The 13,138-nt window shown below is 41.3% G+C and overlaps 1 protein-coding gene across 12 annotated transcripts in view; it reads left to right on the forward strand.

Annotated features, from left to right (window-relative positions):
* The first annotated feature begins 1,064 nt into the window (after nucleotides 1-1,064).
* The window catches only part of glsb (glutaminase b), a 60,889-nt gene continuing 48,815 nt past the window's right edge, over nucleotides 1,065-13,138 (forward strand). For all 12 annotated transcript variants that reach the window (XM_021596982.3, XM_021596983.3, XM_021596984.3 and 9 more), the window contains exon 1: nucleotides 1,065-1,710. In XM_021596982.3, coding sequence (XP_021452657.2) covers nucleotides 1,391-1,710 — 320 coding nt within the window. In that variant the 5' untranslated portion in view covers nucleotides 1,065-1,390. The remainder of the gene's footprint in view (nucleotides 1,711-13,138) is intronic.

Consider the following 13,138-nt stretch of genomic DNA (forward strand, 5'->3'; position numbering starts at 1 on the left):
CAACACTACCTTTCACTATATCAGCTGATCAACTGATAGTAGCTAGACAGGAAGTGCACTTTATTGCACACTGAAGAGAGACAGAATGAGTGAGAAAGGTGTGTGGTGGGGGGAGAGAATACAGTAACACTTTTTTTGAAAGTAAAGTGCTTCTCCATCTCGCCATCCTTCCCCTTTTCTCTTCTACAGCCATCAGTGATAAGCGGCATTGCCCTAAAACGGTCTGCAATCCAATTTCCTAATATGGGCACCTCATCTGCATGTAGTGTTTTCCAGTGGCGCTGCCTGGCCGTCACAGCAAGAGGCAAGGCTATATAATACATCAGCAGGAATATGATCTCGTGGGAATGATCCAGCCAATGTCACGTAATTGAGAGAATGTGTGATGTATAGGATGGTCATCAAGGTCATACTGTTCATTATTCAGCCATGTTTTATTGTCACGTGCACAAGTACAGTGAAATGCCAGTCAACCTTTCCTTCTATGAGAGGGCTGACTGAACAATATAGAAGCCTCTTCTCTGTTTCTCACACAGCACTTTAACAGTGAGCCAACAAGACCGTCCAATAAATTCCTAAGATATTTTGGTGCTGACAGAGTATTGTCCAATTTAAAATGTAAATCTAAGTATGCCACACTCCAAGGTTGAGGATGGGAACTGACACTGTATTTGTCCAGCTGGGAGAGAGAGCCTGCATCAATCTGTCTCTCCCAGTAGACAAGGGTTTGTTGTCACAACTCATTAATTTGATTAGAATTATTTGCTACTGCTCCATGTTTGAATGATAATAGCTGTGCTTTTATGTTTTACTTCTGAGCGTAGGCTTACATCATTAGAATATCATTAGATAATGTACATTTGTTTCCATTCATCATCTATGTTTTATTGAAAGTCTTTCAAAATATCCATAGATTAAGTTCAAATTAAAAGAGCAACTAAAGCTACGCTAGACCTAGCTACCATAACATGTTCTAGACAAACTGAATGACCTCCACATGGGACGTGTTTTATGAATAGTGTGATTAAAGTTTCACATACATTCTGGGAAATGAATCGGTATTCGGCACGCGCAATAACTTTCATCAATGCCCTTCAATAATTAAAATATTTCCCGCCGCTAGGGAACCGCAATTCGTCAGAGGAAATGATGCAAGACAAAATTATGATAGAAACCAAGACCAGCCAATCCGCCATAAAGACACTTCCACCAATTGGATGTTTAGGGGGCGTAAGATAAGGGATTTTATTCATTTTACAACGCCAGTACATTACAGTGCTAGTCATTGCCCACGCTGAATGTTAACGTGGTACAGTGCCTATCTTTCAATTTCGGGTTTTAGGATTTTTTTCAGGCAGACATTCTTCTCAACTTGCTCGAAAGGATTGAAATGTTACAGTTTAGGTTTTCGTCAGTGCTGAAGGAGTTGTTTCAATCCAACCTAAAGCGCCCTTTGACAGGTATTACAAGAAATAAAACGTCGTTACCAATCCACTACTGCTCCAGCAACGCCTCTCTTGATGTCCAAGTCAGCTTCAAATTGAAGCTTCTCCATGCCGGTGTCCACCGCCCTTTGCTTTGCGCCGCACCTGGGACCCGGACCTACTGCACGAAGACCGAAGGTGCTGCTATACCTGTGACTGAAAGTGCTATACCGGTGACCGACCAGGAGAAGAAAGATGAGACTGCCAAAGAAGCAGCGGCGGAGAAGTAAGTTGAAGGCATTTGGGTGGGCTCCACATTATCAACAAATTGTAGAATTTGTCATAGTCTAAACTAGCCTATGAATATTTGCCTGTAGCCTGCTATTATTTTTAGAACAAGGCGCGCCTATTGGTGGGTTTTTATTCCATTTGATTACAAAGCGTAGGCTAATTATTCCATTAGCTAGCCAGTCACGTTCCTGGGCTAAGCCACTCTAATCAAATAACGTTACATTAATGGTCGCTTACAAATATTTTACCGATGTTATTGCGGGTGTAACTAAATGCTTGTAAAAATATGTTATTTTAAAGTGTCCGCCATAGTAGTACGGTGTCCCTGGAGCAAATTAGGGTGAAGTGAATTGCTCAAGGGTATATCGACAGATTTATTTTCACCTTGTCGTCTCAAGTATTCGAACCAGCGACCTTTTGGTTACTGGTCCAATGTTCTAACCGCTAGGCTACCTGCCGCCATACTGTCCTTATAAACATGTAATACACTTTTGGTGATAAAATAACTTAGGGGCTCGTTAATTCTACGTCAAATAACAACCGTTCTCACACGTGTATCCACTTTTTCAGTTCTCACAGTATCCACTTTTTCAGTTCTCACAGTGTAGCGTACTTACCTTGATAAGGCCTCTAAGCGCGCCCACGTTTATTTCCCTCGTGGAAGTGTACATTTGTTTTGGTATTTTGTATTTTTTTTAAACCTTTATTTAATCAGGCAAGTCAGTTAAATAACAAATTCTTATTTACAATGGCGGCCTACCAAACGGCAAAAAAAGGCCTTCTGCGGGGATGGGGGCAGGGATTAAAAATTCAAAAACACGAATTAAAAATATAGGACAAAAAACACACATCACAACAAGCGAGACAACATTACATAAAGGTAGTCTTGGGTCTCTAACATAGCTACATAGCTGTTATCAAATGGCTCCAGTCCAAGACTGGCTTTGACTTTGTGAACATGGCACCTTAGGAATGTCAATTGTCATTCTCTTTCCATAAACACAGTCCACAGAAAGAAAAAGTTGTTTATCTTACTGCCGAACAGCAAAATTGTGTTTTTCCGTGACCCCAGGTTGCAAACAAGTGACATGATAGGCAAGGCCTACTCCCGATAAAGGTACATTTTGAATTAAGAAGCTTACAAAAAGAGTGGAAATACACATACTTCGACATGTAGAATGGGAGTCATAGCGGAAAGTAGCTTTCGGGTATTAGCCGACAGACTTAGGTCATCTTTGGAGATCCCTATGCAACGCCTTTTCCAGCATGACTCACTACTAAAGAATGCGTTGTAGGCTACCGCCACACTGGCGTCAATCTACTGTTCTCTCCACTACCTTTCACCTAATACTGAACCTTTTTAAATGACTCACCACCAACGACTTGTGAAACAGCATGTGCTCATATGAAAGACTACTTGGTACCATAGTTTATCTATAGCCAAAGAGGAATTGTAATGTACTTATCTCGAAGTAGACACTCTATTTGAAGTTTCGTATTGGGAGGAGAGGGCACAAGGTGTTCTTGACTGACCGTTTGTATAGCGGTTATAAATAAGTTAATGCCTAATCTTAAGAACATTTTTTTCCTTTCTTAATGCCTGTAAACCAGTGTGTGTGATGCGTTTAATCAGTGTCCTCATTTCTTCTTGTGTGTTGAGAGGGCAGACACAAGATGTGTGTTTGATAAGCATGTTGGGGGTGGGCTGGGATGGGCTGCTGGGGGCATAAGAACAGTATAAACGCCTGATCTATTGAGTGCCAGTGTCAGGTGACACACACTTGCATATCAGTGTTGTAAATATGGGGATTGCCTGGCCTAAATACAGACACACACACACTCGCCTACTGTTGCTGCTGCTGTAACACAGTGAGGGGATGTTCCCATTGAGGGGTCCGTTCCACCTCAGGCCGGGAACCTTACTCGTGGCCTAGGTCATGTTACCAGGCTCATCCCCAGGAAATCAATGCACACAGTCCTCGTCTAGTTAGACTATGGGGGGAGGGAGAGAGAGAGAGGGGGAGGGAGAGAGAGAGGGGGGGAGAGAGAGGGGGAGAGAGAGGTGTTAAAAGTGGGATGTATGTTTGTTTTCATGGTATTACTATTAGCAGGGGGGGTCATGAGGGATATGATGTCAGAAAGGTATGACGTCAGTGCTATGTGGATGTTTTATAGTGAACTCATATGAGCATGCTCCTCACTGCTCCAACTGTTCACAGTTGCAGTACATAGAGCAAGCTTCACGTGTACCGTTGGATCCTACTGAGGTGACCTCATGAGGCAAGGATGTTATTGAAATCTGGAAAGAACAGGAGGAACTAAAGCAAATACCGTTCTACGACTTGTACAGTAAAGAGGGTGCAGTCAAGAAGTTAGTGACTGTTTGTTGCAGACAGTCAAGTAGCACGTTACAGTGCTTGAAAGGTAATGTAAAGTAACAGTTTGGTATTAGTCATATAGGCTAGTCTAGTTACTTTGTAGTTACTCTATTGGAATCTCATTGGTATTGAATTAAACTGTGGTATATGGCAAATTTTAAGTTTTCTCTCTGGGGTTGAACATGCCCCAAGAACCCATCTATAAGTAGCTCGCCAAGCAATTTTGAAAGTAAATGCTTTTTTTTTTCCCGCAAACTGTCAAACATAAAGCTCCTGGCTACTAGGCAGGTAGCCTAGTGGTTAGAGTGTTGGGCCAGTAACCGACAGGTTGCTAGATCAAATCCCAGAGCTGACAAGGTAAAAATCTGTCGTTCTGCCCCTGAACAAGGCAGTAAACCCACTAGGGCATTAATGTAAATAAGAATTTGTTCTTAACTGACTTGTCTAGTTAAATAAAATAAATATTCAATCAAAGCCACATGGACATTATTCCACTCCTGGTTAGCAACTATTGGCTTAAAAAGCCAAACTTGACACAATATCTGCCAATTAATTTCTTGAAGTATTGCCCGTCTGTCTGTTTGGTGCACACATTTGTCTATTACTCCGGATGTAGCCAGTTAGCGACGGTAATGATAACCGTCTTGTAGACAAACTCTTTACCCCAAAATCTTCTCAATTAAATGTTAACTGTAAAGTAGGCTTACCTGACAGGAATATATAGATTATTTGTTTCAATTGGGTGTTCATTGTTTTGCAAACTCTGCCATGACAAGTGCTGCAAAGCAACAGGCCTTAATGCAGAAACATCGCTAGACCAACACATTCCTCTCTTGCGTAAAGGATCGGACCCTTTTTTTCAAACAATAGCATGGTATTCTTTCACTCTAATAGCTACTGTACATTGGACAGTGCAGTTAGATTAACAAAAATGTAAGCTTTCTGCCCATATCAGATATGTCTCTGTCCTGGGAAATGTTCTTGTTACTTACAACCTCATGCTAATCACATTAGCCTACGTTAGCTCAACCGTCCCGCAAGGGGACACCGATCCTGTAGAGGTTATTAATGCACAATGAAAGGGGACTTGCACCAAAAAAATCTGTGGTAGTTTTTTTTTAGACCTCAAAGTTGGTCTGTGATTTAAGCATTGACATGATGCAGAACATCAGTTTTTGTTTATATTCAGAATAAATAATAAAATGGCAGGAAAAATAAAACAAAAGAACTGCTGATTTTTATGGGGCCCCCTTAGAGTTGTTTATTAACCACTGGAAGGGCAATAGTAAAGGGCTTACGTGTGTTACATATATACTGTATGTTACAGGAGAAGGTCAATTTGGGAAATGTATACGTTCCCCGTAATAAATTTGCAACAGGAAAGGAGCCAGCGTATATTACAAGTTAAATCAGTTGACAGACAGTGAGCTGGTATGGGTCGTATCAGGACAACTTATCTGGGAAACAAATAACACAAATGTATATACCAGGTATATTGACAGAAAACGCATATCTTGTACCCTAAGGACCAGGGGAAGAGTTTCAGGGTAGAGGAGAAGAATGTGCTTATTTTTGTAGCTTGTGACATAATACTTAAAATATATACATATCTCTCATGCTAGAAAAGGTTGGAGACCCCTGAACTAGGGCCATAAAAATACTGCAACTGTTATAAATATAACATCGGTTCAGACCTCAGACTAACTATTTTTAGAGCTCTACCCTCAAAATAATCTGTAATGTGAGTTCTGATGGGGTTGAGTAGCTGGTTTGTGGTGCATGATACTGAAGTTGCAGAGTTTTCTCTCTGTCACTGTTGACAGAGAGAAAGGGAAAGTGGGATACCTAGTCAGTTGTACAACTGAATGCCTTCAACTGAAGTGTGTCTTCCGCATTTAACCCAGCCCCTCTGAATCAGGAGTGCAATGAGTCAGTGATGCAATGAGTCAGTGATGCTCACTAGTTCTTTTAAAGGGGGATTGCTGGCTCCACAGACAGACATCTCTCTCACAGCCTCAACATGTGCGTCACATGTGGCTTACAAGGACAGTACTTCATTTTCTAATGAAGGCAGAAAACCGCAGGCCTCAATGGTGGCATTTTACCCCAATGCCAACGCTTTCTTCATTTTTATCGTAGCCGCAGCAACTTCCTATAAATGTAGTTCATGGATTTGACTAAAATCCACTGCGTCACAGGCAACGCATGTCAATGCAGATTCACAAACTCCCTAGACTCGGCACATTGCATTTATGTAACAAAAATGGGTTACTGAGATGCGAAAGAAAAAGCAGATGAGAAGAGTTTGTGTGGTGCATGTTGCAGGCGGATGGGGTGATTAGCTGTCAGCAACAGCAGCATCTGGGTAAAGATGGCGCGCAGATCTCATGTTAGGATTTAGCTCCTAGAAGGCAAGACTAGACACTTGGCAGGTTAAACTATTTTGTAAAGTACAGTGGCTTGGCAAAGTATTCACCCCCTTGGCATTTTTCCTATTTTGTTGCCTTACAACCTGGAATTAAAATATATTTTGGGGGGTTTGCATAATTTGATTTACACAACATGCCTACCACTTTAAAGATGCAAAATATTTTCATTGTGAAAAAGACAAGAAACAAGACAAAAAAAATGGAAAACTTGAGCGTGCATGACTATTCACCCCCTCAAAGTCAATACTTTGTAGAGCCACCCTTTGCAGCAATTACAGCTGCAAGTCTCTTGGGGTATGTCTCTATAAGCTTGGCACATCTAGCCACTGGGATTTTTGCCCATTCTTCAAGGCAAATCTGCTCCAGCTCCTTCAAGTTGGATGGGTTCCGCTGGTGTACAGCAATCTAAGTCATACCACAGATTCTCAATTGGGTTGAGGTCTCGGATTTGACTGGGCCATTCCAAGACATTTAAATGTTTCCCCTTGAACCACTCGAGTGTTGCTTTATCAGTATGCTTAGGGTCATTGTCCTGTTGGAAGGTGAAACTCCGTCCCAGTTTCAAATCTCCTGAAGACTGAAACAGGTTTCCCTCAAGAATTTCCATGTATTTAGCACCATCCACCATTCCTTCAATTCTGACCAGTTTCCCAGTCCCTGCCGATGGAAAAACATCACAGCATGGTGCTGCCACCACCATGCTTCACTGTGGGGAAAAAGCTAAATGTTAGTCTCATCTGAGTACCTTCTTCAATATGTTTGGGGAGTCTCCCACATGCCTTTTGGCAAACACCAAACGTGTTTGCTTATTTTTTTGTTAAAGCAATAGTTTTTTTCTGGACACTTTTCTGTAAAGCCCAGCTCTGTGGAGTGTACAGCTTAAAACTTCTTGGTGACGGGGCAGTATTTTCACGTCCGGATGAAATGCATGCCCAAATTCAACTGCCTGCTACTCACCCCCAAAATATAAGATATGCATATTATTAGAAGATTTGGATAGAAAACACTCTGAAGTTTCTGAAACTGTTTGAATCATGTCTGTGAGTATAACATAACTTATTTAGCAGGCGAAACCCCGAGGACAAACCATTCAGATTATTATTTTTGAGGTTACTCTCTTTTTTGAGGTTACTCTCTTTTTTGAGGTTACTCTCTTTTCAATGGGAATCCAGATTTCTAAGGGACCTTTATACAGTTCCTATCGCTTCCACTGGATGTCAAGTCTTTAGAAATTGGTTAAGGTTATTCCTTTGTGTAATGAAGAAGTACAGCCATCTTGAACGAGGGTCACTTGAAGTGTACTGTTAGAGGCGCGTGACCAGAAAGCTAGCTACAGTTTGTTTTCTTCCAGTATTGAACACAGATCATCCCATCTTAAATTTTTGGGGATTATTTACGTTAAATACCTAAAGTTGTATTACAAAAGTAGTTTGAAATGTTTTGGCAAAGTTTACAGGTAACTTTTGAGATATTTTGTAGTCACATTCCGCAATTTGTAACCAGTGTTTTTCTGGATCAAACACGCCAAATAAATTGACATTTTGGATATATATTGACCAAATTAATCGAATCGGACCATTTGTGATGTTTATGGGACATATTGGAGTGCCAACAAAAGAAGCTTGTCAAAGGAAAGGCAAGAATTATATTTTTATTTCTGCGTTTTGTGTCACGACTGCAGGGTTGAAACACGGTTTCTCTCTTTGTTTTGCGGAGGTGCTATCCTCAGATAATAGCATCGTTTGCTTTCGCCGAAAAGCCTTTTTGAAATCTGACATGTTGGCTGGATTCACAACAAGTGTAGCTTTAACTTGCTATCTTGCATGTGTGATTTAATGATTTTTTTTATATTCATTAATTTGAATTTGGCGCTCTGCATTTTCCCTGGCTTTTGGCCAGGTGGGATGCTAGCGTCCCACATATCCCAGAGAGGTTAAAGTGGTCCTATGGACAGATACTCGAATCTCCTCTGTGGAACTTTGCAGCACCTTCAGGGTTTTATTTGGTCTCTTTGTTGCCTCTCTGATTTAATGCCCTCTTTGCCAGGTCTGTGAGTTTTGGTGGGCGGCCCTCTCTTGGCAGGTTTGTTGTGGTGCCATATTCTTTCCATTTTTAAAATAATAGATTTAATGGTGCTCCGTGGAATGTTCAAAGTTTCGTATATTTTTTTATAACCCAACCCAACTTCTCCACAACTTTGTCCCTGACCTGTTTGGAGAGCTCCTTGGTCTTCGTGGTGCCCCATGTTTAGTGACACTGGAGCTTTTCAGAACCTGTGTGTGTGTGTGTGTGTGTATATATGTATATGTGTGTGTATATATATATATATATATATATATATATATATATATATATATATAACACACACACACACACACACACACACCGGTTCTGAAAATATATATATAATAAATTGCACACAGATGGACTTTATTTATTTAAGTGTCACATGATCTCAGTATATATATATATTGAGATCATGTGACACTTAGATTGCACACAGATGGACTTTATTTAACAAATTATTTGACTTCTGAAGGTGATTGGTTTCAATATCTTATTTAGGGGCTTCATAGCAAAGGGGGTGAATACATATGCACGCATCACTTTTCCGTTTTGACATTTTTTGAAACAAGTTATTTTTTTCACTTCACCAATTTGGACTATTTTGTGTATGTCCATTACATGAATCCAAATAAAAATCCATTTAAATTACAGGTTGTAATGCAACAAAATAGGAAAAATGCCAAGGAGGATGAATACTTTTGCAAGGCACTGTACATTCAGGAAGTATTTAGACCCCTTCCATTTTTAGACATTTTGTTATGTTACAGCCTTATTTTAAAATGGATTAAATAAAAGCAACACTTGTTGGTTAGAATTTGCTATGCTTATCTAATGGTTTCATTCTCCTATCAGTGTAATGGCTATTTCTTATGAGCAGACAAACATCCAACATTTGTATTTCTCCCAGTACTGTTTGTAGCACCAGAAAGGTCAGTGTAATTTCTCCTTATCAGCCTGGCTAAGTACTTGTCCACTACAGAGCATTGATACAGGATAAGAGCCTTGGAGCAGAATGGCAGTCTTACTGGGGCTATCTGCACTATGTACACTTAAATACACATTTGTGTAAGCGTTCATAATTTGCCGTATACACTCTTGTGCTATACAAACTTGTGCCGTACCCACACAGTTAGCCCTGAGTCATATCTGTAGAGGATACACTTATGCCGGCATAGCTGGGTGAGTAGTTTAGGTCACTAACTTCCCGGGGGCTCAAATAAGTCAACCTGAACATTGGTGGAACAACATACCTAAGTAAGTTTTAAATAGAACAAACCTCCTCCAGGTTCCTCAATGTGCTCTCTCAAAGAGATCCACAAAAACTACTCGGAATGACTGGGCCCACAGGATATTCTTCAGACTATTGAATCAAGTCGAGTAATCCTCTTCAGCAGTGAACATTTTTTGTTCCAAAAATGTACTCTGGTGGAGATTGCTTGACTGAGCTGTACGGTTCTGTGTAGTGAAGGGCATTAGCGTAGTATCAGTTCTCCCAGGATGCTGTAGACTAGCCGGGTCAGGGGGGTGGTTTGACTGGTGGACTGCTGCTCTTTCGCCTAATGAGAGGAGTGTGTATGACAGCGGGCCTACACACACACTGCTCATTGTGTGAGAGACAACTAAGTGTGAAGACTAGACTGGCCTTTGTTGGCATCCCCAGAGGCTCCCTCTTCTTTTTTTTTTCCTCTTCCCCTCTTTTTTTCCACCAACAGACTCAGTGGATAGCTATGCAGTTAGAGGCCATCTAGCCTGGTTGCCATCTTGCCTACAGCTCATGCAGTGCTTAATATGTGTGTGTGTTTGTGTTTACGTTTGCTTCCCTTGGTTCCTTCCGCCATGATGTGACCCGTATTCCATTTATAGTAAGAGATTAGGCTAGGTAGGAAGCTAGATTTATGCTACAGGACCGGAAGCTATTACAGTACTAAAGATGAGGGGATAAAGCCGTTAGTCCTGAGTCACCCTGCATGCCCTCTACTGGAAGTAATAAACCAGTTAAGTTGGCATAGTGTAAAATCACATACAACCCATAAAAACACAGACAACATTTGCACAGACCCATTTTGTACATTCATTAAAACATGCAAGAATCCGAACACGTGCCTACTACACAGAATGCACAATTATTTATTTCCCAACACAGAAACTATTCTCCGCTACTATTCTCCGCTATTGGGAAACATCTCAGAGAGCAATTTGTCATTATAAACTCACAACACAATAGTGGCGAAGTCAGAGGCTTAGACTGGAAATGAAACCAGTCATTATAGCATTAAGTGAGGTGTGGCAGGCTGGGTCAGGTGAGCAGAGTTATTTACAGTGGAGTGTGGCGGTGGTGAGCTCAGCCACTTCTGAGTCCTAGCTTTTGGAACCCGATCTCCGCAGGGGCCCGGGGACCCGCGTCAGTGAAAGAGGGAAGGAAGTGGTGAAAGCCCCAGAGAACAGGAGTAAGAATAGAGGATTGTGGCATTAATGGGGAAGCCATAATGGAGGGAAATGATGCGAGGAAGGAGTGTTGGCAGAGTGGCCATTGGTGCACGTTTTGTTCTGTATTGCTCATAGTGGATTTGCGCAAATGTAATAATGCCCAAAGTCTTCCATTGGAGGAATGGCGTGGTCCATAATAACAACGTGTGTATTAGGACACATGGTGGCTATTTAGGGTTTGTTGAAATTGTTTGCCCCAATTGGCCTTTGCCTGGGCCAGCTCAAAGGAAAAGTATTATTGGCCACAGAAGTATGGAAAGTATGATATGCAGTAATATAGGGCCAGGATGATACCAGTATCGCAATCTTTTTTTCCATGGGAAAAATTAAAACACAAAGCAGACCGAGAACTTTGGTCCTTTTTAAAAACCTGCTGTATGTAAAATATTGTGCGCTATGGCTTGGAAAATAAATAATTGACTCGATGACAACAATGATGTTTGTTTGCAACATTAGGGCTGTTTTACAAAATAAGTTAAATCTGATTTGTTTTGTTTCCTTGACACGATACCAACGAGTATCGTGATACTGGTATCATCCCGGCCCTACAGTAAAGTTTACTTGCACTTCCCTCATCTGTCTATGACCATGTCAGAAAGCTTGTCCACATCTCCCGTTTTAGAGGTGGAGTGCATTTTAATCCACTGCATTTCTACTGCAAGTGTTCTCAGACCTCTGTGTGTAGCCTTAAAGCAGAATGCCTGCGTCAGCAGTTCTAATTCTGAATACAGGGTCTCTCTCTCTCATTCACTCTAAAAGAATAACACTCAAGCCTGCGCCCAGGCAACCTCGTCCTCAGATGGGCAAACACACTGGAATAGTTTCTCAGGCCCGGTCGATTAGCAGGCCATCCATCCACTGTAGCCTAATCTAGACGCTGACATTATTGACCTAACATCTGTTGCTAAACCATCACCCATCTGTTGGGTAAGAGATTGATCTCTGGTACAATTACCGAGAGTATGAGTTTTACGTAACATTGTCAACTTCTGAGTCAGACATATAACAGCTAAAAAGCTTTTAGGATATTAAAGCCAAATATTTTATCATTGTTTCCTTATACATATCTAATTTCATAAAGCATCACAAACACAATGGGCAATCTCCAATACTTGTTGTAACACGTGAGCTTGATGAGTCAGAGTGAGATGTAGATGTGTGGATGGTGGATGCGATGGCCTGTGGCCCATGGTACTGTAGGAAGAACCAGGCAGGAACCAAACAGGACCCAGGGAGGAAGTGAAGCATGCCAGTCCGGTGTGAACACATCCTGCCCTAAGCCATGCTCCAGGGGGGAGAGAGGCACTTAGTGCAGTGCCTGTGTAAAATAACCTGGGCCCCTGTTCCAAGAAAGGACACGTCCTCCGACCTAGCACTTTCTACATGCCCCTGCTTTTTTTCCCTCCCATATTTTGAAGCAAAGGTCCCCTCACGTATGCAGCAGTCACAGCGGCAGATGGTTGAATGCGTTTACTTCCAAGTGACCGCTTGCTGGTCAAATTAAAAGCAAAACACCTTCCGTTTCCTGGTAACCGGGCCTCTGCGTTTGCACTTAGTCGTCGAGTCGTGGTTTTCGTCGTTTCGATCTTTTGTTTGTTTTACTTCCTATTGTGTAAGTTAATTGTCTGTTGTGGTGGGGGAAAAAAACGGACATATTGCAAACAACACTGTAGTGTGTTTTTAAGAAATTGCCATTGCTAAAAAAATCTCTGCCCTGTCTGTTTTTCTTCTGCACATTAAGTGTTTGAGCAAGTAATGTATCAATATTGTTTACAAATTAGCTATGACATAGCCAATGAATATATAATATCACAATGTGGGATTTCACCCCCATCTGAAAATCAAATGGTTTTGACCATTTGATAGTTTTTTAGCAAGCTTCTTTTCTCCAGCTTCGGCCATGCAATGTGCCTCGCAAAAGTGATTAGTCGTTATGAAATGGTCAACGTTACCCTCTATATCAAAGAATGACCATATACACTGATTGTTACCATGACTAATGCTGATGGTGAACCTGAAGAATTCAAATAAATTATATTGTAAGCCCATTCAGTAGGAATAG

Source organism: Oncorhynchus mykiss, chromosome 3 (assembly GCF_057628025.1).
Source record: "Oncorhynchus mykiss isolate SJ-2025 chromosome 3, ASM5762802v1, whole genome shotgun sequence".
Taxonomy (NCBI): domain Eukaryota; kingdom Metazoa; phylum Chordata; class Actinopteri; order Salmoniformes; family Salmonidae; genus Oncorhynchus; species Oncorhynchus mykiss.